At 31.3% G+C, this 7500-nt stretch overlaps 1 protein-coding gene across 1 annotated transcript in view; it reads left to right on the top strand.

The window, feature by feature from the left end:
* Positions 1-7500, top strand: part of SHH (sonic hedgehog signaling molecule) — a 14399-nt gene that overhangs the window by 5370 nt on the left and 1529 nt on the right. Inside the window, exons 2-3 of the mRNA XM_053713819.1 lie at positions 2172-2433; positions 7292-7500. The exon at positions 7292-7500 is cut by the window's right edge and continues 1529 nt beyond it. Of these exons, the coding sequence (XP_053569794.1) occupies positions 2172-2433; positions 7292-7500 (471 nt within the window). The remainder of the gene's footprint in view (positions 1-2171; positions 2434-7291) is intronic.

Genomic DNA, 7500 nt, shown 5'->3' with positions numbered 1-7500 from the left:
TTTTTGTTTGTTTGTTTATTTGCTTCGTATAAATAAATAAAATTACTGATCCGTCTCCAAGTGAGTTAAACTTTGCAGGTTAAATCCTAACAAATATGAGACCAATCTATGCTGGGACAAGAACATAATATAGAATATACTATACTATAAACACAAACCTAATCATCTTAACTTAAAAAAAGAGATTTAAATATAACCCAAAACATGTTCTCAAAAGTATATTTTCATAGCTATACTTTCTATATAACCATATTTTATTTAATGTTTGTTATTTCTTTTTTATTTGCACTAAATTTGCATAATTTAACAACCAGACAAAAATATACTAAATCTCTTACTTTTTGAATTTAGTAAAAGTATTTATTTTCTAAACTTCAAGAGAAAAAAAAATAGATCTATTTCTTACAAATGTCAGCTTTTGGCATATGTTAATTACAGGGATATTAAAGTTCCTTTTTATTATAGCTGTATTTGTACATTTAATTTCATGTTCTTGACATAGATAGATAGATAGATAGATAGATAGATAGATAGATAGATAGATAGATAGATAGATAGATAGATAGATACATATTATATATATATATATATATATATATATATATATATATATATATATAAATAATTAATCAATTTGTTTTCATGTAAGTAATATATATATATATATATATATATATATATATTCATTCCACTGTCTCTGTTGTTTGTCTGTAAATCTCTATTCAGTATTTAGTTTTATAAGTTCGTTGACTTACTCAGAATACTTTTGACAAGCTTCAAAAAGAGGGCTATAAAGAAAACATACTTATTTGTGCTGCAGAAAGCTAAGGAAGCATAATAGAGAGTTTAAAAGTGACATTGAAGATAAATAATGTTTGTTGTCACTCCCTGGGTCTTTAAACGTGTATCTCACCTGTTGTTTTAACATTGTTATCTAGTTTGCATTTTCTAAGATAGAGTTCTGAGAAAATTCCCCCATCCCTATCTTGCTTCCTTAAGAAAAATCTAAAACTATTTTTGAAAAGGTTTGAGTGTCTCTGACTGTGTGATAGTTGCAAATACCTTCTGTGCTAAGGACTCCAATGAGTGATATGCCAAGAAAAATCTCTCTAGCAGATAATGGTCCTGTAAGTGTATTGAGTGTCTTTTCAACAAGGAATTAATGTGAAAAGAACCGAACACATTCCGGTGTAAATCCAAGTTTCACATTTAAAGGTCTGTGACAACATTTGTTTTCTAGAAACTCAGTATTTGTCATGGCTAGAGTTCATTTACAAGAAAGTTTAACTCGTTTTATGCCTCCTCCTTGTTAACAGCCTGATATTCCTCATGTTCTGTTTTTCTCTAAGAGATCCAGTCTTGTATTATCATTTATGAGCCCTTTGTTAGTGGGACAGAGTGCAGTTATAAGGCATGGACTACCTGTGTTTGGGTTGTTACTTAGTAACAAATTGGATCATAACATTGAATATAATTTGCAAAATGTCAAACTGGTTGTCCAGGTCCTTGTATAATTGCATAACTGCTTGACTATAAAACTACTATGTATATTGCAATATCATTTATATATTCAGTTCTATAGTACAACTTGTTTGAGGCTGAGGAATACAGATACTTTTGGCACACGTTTTGGGACATTAACACTGGGGTAGTATTTATATTGATATGTATAGGTTATTATATGGAAAGGGGCTTAGTATTTTGAGGATCATATACATAATAGCTAAGAGTTTATAGATTACTTAATGGGGGGAGGGGGAGTCTAAAGAGTGCATACTGCTTCTGGTGTAACTTGTCAACTCCAGAGCTCAAATGCCCCTAAAAATACAATAAGCTAGAATGTAATTACCCTTTACCCTATGGATTAATCAGTAACTTAACCATGCACAAGTAGCAATCTAATTTTTTTAAGAGTATTCAAGGATTGACGTTGAGAAACATATGCTATAATCTGCAAAGTATGCTATAATCAGCAAAGATATATTACTATTATTGTGATGATGATGAAGAAGAAGAAATATTTCTGCTTCACAAAGACCATTGACTACAGTTTTAGACATTTTGTTCCTATTTAGTATTATTAATATTTTGTTTGTGCACCAGTTTACAGTTTATTTTTCAGTTTATATTTCAACATTTAAACACCTTGTTTTTTTCCCAAACATTTTTAGAGATGCAAAGACAAGCTCAATGCCTTGGCAATTTCTGTGATGAACCAGTGGCCTGGGGTAAAGTTACGGGTGACTGAGGGCTGGGATGAAGATGGGCATCACTCTGAGGAATCCCTGCACTATGAGGGCCGAGCAGTGGACTTGACAACATCAGACAGGAACCGCAGTAAATATGGCATGCTAGCCAGGTTGGCTGTAGAGGCTGGTTTTGACTGGGTCTACTATGAGTCGAAGGCTCACATCCACTGCTCTGTCAAAGCAGGTAAGTAATTCTATATCTTACCCCATTAATGTAGCTTCCAATATTCACATCAATTATATTCTATAGGAACCAATGCATTGCAAATCTTCCTTACTACCACAGAGGGGTATTACTTTCATTCGAATCACAACATTTTGAAAAATAAATAGATAGGATAGGATAGATAAATAGAGAGAGAGAGAGAGAGACATAGACAGAGAGGGATATATATATAGATAGATAGATAGATAGATAGATAGATAGATAGATAGATAGATAGATAGATAGATGATAGATAGCTATATGATAGATAGATAGATAGATAGATAGATAGATAGATAGATAGATAGATAGATAGATAGATGATAGATAGATAGATAGATAGATAGATAGATAGATAGATAGATAGATAGATAGATAAATTTAAATGTTATGAAACAAATGCAACTTGAACAAATCCTTTTTATTGTCAGTGATATAGTGTCATCTGTATAGATTTTACTTTTAAAAATCCACATAATATAAATTAGAAGACCCTCAAAATAGTTTCCTTCAAACATGTAACAACTTTACTTAAGAATCCAATGAAGAGGTTTTTTTTTTTTTATTTGAGCCTCTAAAACAAACTGTGCTACTTAGTAAAATCAGGTTTCATATTTCCTGAATTTTATAACTTATAAAATAAAAAATACAAACTGTTTATTTTATTGAATTAAATTATAAAAAGTTATAGTAAATATGAATATTTCATGTAAAGTTCAATGTGAAACAGATAATGTGCTAAAATTCGTTTTATTATTTTATACCCCCCGGATAATGTAACTAGTAGCCATATAACAGTAGAGACAATGGTATTTTTACTTGACAAAAAACAGAACCTTAATAAGTCCCTGAAAAAACGATGGGGAAATATGTTTTTAATTTACTTCACTTCCTAGCAATGGATACTTAGCACTCATATAACAGTTAATTAAAATTTCACAGGGTCTTTTAAATTCTATCAGCAAAATTAGTTTTCAGAAGTAATTTGGATGTTGGGTGAACAGAAAGTAATAGATTCCAAACCAGTTATATGGTTAATATCACCATTAAATACAGAAATCAGATTGTTGATTTGCTCCTAACAAATGCATATCAACCAGATTGCTGTAAATTAATTAAAAATTATATATCATTTCCTGACTTTTTATTACAGACTAGCTTTTTTATTTGGTCATCCTTTAGACAGCGACACAGTAAGAATAATGCACCCTGAAGGTAAGAGATATATAGAAAACTGTTTTCCCCAATACAACTCTTATGTGAACTTCTAAATTAATTCACATACATTATTCTAATTACGTTTACATTCATTTATATTTTCAATATGTGAAATGTTACATTTTACCTTAATTAATTAATTAATTCATTAATTAATTAATTAAAGGATGATGATCCTATTTTTATGGGGGGGTATGTAAAACTACAACAAAAATCTATATCTACTCATCAATTTGGTCCTTATACTATATAAAGAAGGCAGGGTATCTCTTCTCTTGTTGTGGATCGCCACATACTGTCACAAATCAGTATTAACTAAAGAAGAAGCTTGGAACAGAGCCTATTTTCCAAGCAATTGAAGCAGAGACCACATGTGGAAAAAAAAAGAACCTGTCTGTCACCAGGGACTTTTTCCTTGCTTGATTTCTAAACTTAACCTGTTGATTTTATTTGTCAAGGAATTTAAGGGAAGGTCTGACTTGAAAAATAAAACGAAAATATCTTGTGCATACTTTGCTTTCTGCAGTTTTGTGTGTGTGTTATGTATGTGTGTGTGTATATATATATATTATTTTTTTTACACACACATAAATATATATATATATATATATATACATACACATATATATGTGTGTGTGTGAATATAAATATATTCACACACACAGACACATATATATATATATATATATATATATATATATATATATATATATATATATGTGTGTGTGTGTGTTATGTATGTGTGTGTGTATATATATATATTATTTTTTTTACACACACATAAATATATATATATATATATATATATATATATATATATATATATATATATACATACACATATATATGTGTGTGTGTGAATATAAATATATTCACACACACAGACACACATATATATATATATATATATATATATATATATGTGTGTGTGTGTGTGTGTGTGTGTGTATGTGTGTGTGTATTATATATAAACACACATTTTAATTTAATTCATAATTGAAAAATATTACCAAATGATATCTTGTTTATGCTGCAAGGTTTGAGGAATTGACATTTTTGGACAGCATAATGCAACCCTTAGTTTAATACCTATACTCATTGAAATTCCTGGCCCCTTTGAGTTTAGATAATATTTAGTTTGTGTCATGCAAGATCGTGTGACAGTGCAATAGGCTTGCTATGTCCAGAGCTTGGTTTCCTACAGCTAAAGATTGTCTTGTATTGTAAAATCCTCATTTCATGCCGGAGAATCTGATGAGGAGATTAAAGACCATAGTTCCAAGCAGGAAGATTCATTATCTAGTTATATCTGTTTACAAAAAGTATGATCCCAAAGGAAGGAATGTGAAGAAGAATCCCTCTTAAGATGTGAATTATTGTTACTAAGACAGAGATGACAAAATAAAAAGGATGGGTGGGCAAGTGGCCCTTGTTAAGAGCCCACAAAGAGAATTTACAATAAAACCTTGTATTTAAAATTCAAATACACGTCTTGAATGCCTTAGAATAGTGTGTGGCTGTGCAAGTACTGCCTCATGGATTTTGGAGTGTATGTGTGTGAATTGGCACATAGAGTTTCTGCACCTGAGTAAATAGCGAGAAAAAGCTGGGAAAAATGGAAGTATCCACTCCATTTTCTTTCATAAATCAGTAAGACAATACAGAGCCTTTATTGGATTTTAATTAGGGGAACCCACACAAGTGCTACTCAAAGACGTTATGTTGTCACCTCGGCCAACTCACTTGGGGTATTTGTGGAGTTTCTACATTTTGATGGTGTCTTTTCACCCCAGCAGGAATATGCAAACAAACCATAAGGATGCCTCCCTAGAACAACTGAAATAGTATTCTATCTACTGTACTAGGTTCTCAAGTTGCCAGGTCATCCCCCCAAAGGCTCTTTTGGGATTTGTTTAATTTGCTTAGCAGACGTGATAAAGTTGTTAGCAGATCAATAAAATCTAATTTTCACTCTCCTTGTTCTTCCTGAGAAAGTCATTAGGATTGTGGTAAAGAAGTAGCAGTTGAAGTGTTTATTTAAGAAATAATTATAACACTTAAACATCAGCTACATGGATTCAATCAACCAACCTGCTGTGTTTGCCACACAATACTTAGTGTACACAGCAAGATTTTAATATCTGGTTTCTGAAGAGTTTTATGGTGCTAGAAAGGCTGAGAGTTTGATAGATCCAAAGAATATGCCAAATCACATAGTTATAAGCATAAGATGGGTACTTTACCAGGGAGTCAGTACATCTCTATACATTTTAAACAAATCTCTATAAAATAAATAAGTTAATTAGGCTTAGTATAATGCAATGCTTTCATGGTTTGTTTTGCTTGCAGTTATTTAATAGCTCTGAAAAACTGTAATATTTCTTCTGGTCTTGGAGAGGCTGGAATGCATACTGCAGTATTCGGAATATTGTTCATGCAACATTCTATACAGTCATTGCTTTATCAATTGATCAGTTTGCATTTGTTCCTAATTAGTCACATCAGTGGAGTTAAAATAAATCCAATCACTAGGGACGAATAATTTAGAATTTTGGTAAATAAAATAAGAAAATTTTAAATAATTTCAAATATTAATTTTGCAATGAAGTGCTGAAATACTGATTAATAGATAATTACTGATTACGACTGTAACACTGCCTAATTGTCTTGCAATATTGATTATGGCATATATTTGCGGAGATAGTTTAATTTATCAAAGAAAGGTTCAACACATTTGCAGTTAAATTAATATATTGTCAACAACATACAACTACCAGCAATAAGCAATAACCATTCTCTGTAGCCTGAATAATGGTAGCTGATATCTTACAGTATTGTATTGAATGTGGTTTTTATATATGTAATATAAATAGTGTGAAGTTACAAATGTATAATTTAATAGATTGATATGTGCAGTGTTGGTTGGCAGTTGCTTGATTGCCGGTAAATGGGAATACAATGTTGCTGTATAAGTATATGTTCTAGTCCTGCACAAATATTTTAAGGGCAAGCATTTCTAAGGTTTAATCTAACAGCCACATTTAATGGCATGTTGCAATATCAATATAAATTATACTTAAAGTGACAGTCAACACCAGAATTTTTGTTGTTTAAAAACAAAGATAATCCCTTTACTACCCTGTTTTGCATAACATACACAGTTATAATAATACACGTTTTAACTCTGTAATTACCTTGTATCTAAGCTTCTGCTGACTGCCCCCTTATTTCAGTTCTTTTGACAGACTTGTATTTTAGCCAATCAGTGCTTACTCCTAGGTCACTTCATGTGCATGAGCTCAATGTTATCTATATGAAACACATGAACTAATGCCTTGTAGTGGTCAAAATGCATTCAGATTAGAGGCAGTCTTCAAGGTCTAATTAATTAGCATATGAACCTCATAGGTTTAGCTTTCAACTAAGAATACCAAGAGAACAAAGCAAAATTAGTGAGAAAAGTAAATTGGGAAGTTGTTTAAAATGACATGTCCTATTTAAATCATGAAAGTTTTTTTGAACTTGACTGTCCCTTTAATTATAAATTGCACTCTGGTTTTAACATATGCTTTTAATATGTCATACACTGATGTTTTTTTTATTCTTTTTTCTTTTAAAGAGAACTCTGTGGCTGCTAAATCTGGTGGCTGCTTTCCTGGTTCCGCAACAGTGACCTTGGAAAACGGGGACAAAAAATCTGTGAAGGACCTGGGTCCTGGAGATCGAGTTCTAGCAGTGGATAATTTGGGGAGGCTGGTATACAGTGACTTCTTGATGTTCATAGATATACAAGAGAGAGCTAAAAAATTGTACTATGTTATAGAGACT

The sequence above is a fragment of the Bombina bombina genome, chromosome 5, assembly GCF_027579735.1.
Source record: "Bombina bombina isolate aBomBom1 chromosome 5, aBomBom1.pri, whole genome shotgun sequence".
NCBI lineage: Eukaryota > Metazoa > Chordata > Amphibia > Anura > Bombinatoridae > Bombina > Bombina bombina.
The sequence above is the reverse complement of the archived record's forward strand: the minus strand, read 5'-3'. Positions and strand labels throughout refer to the sequence as shown.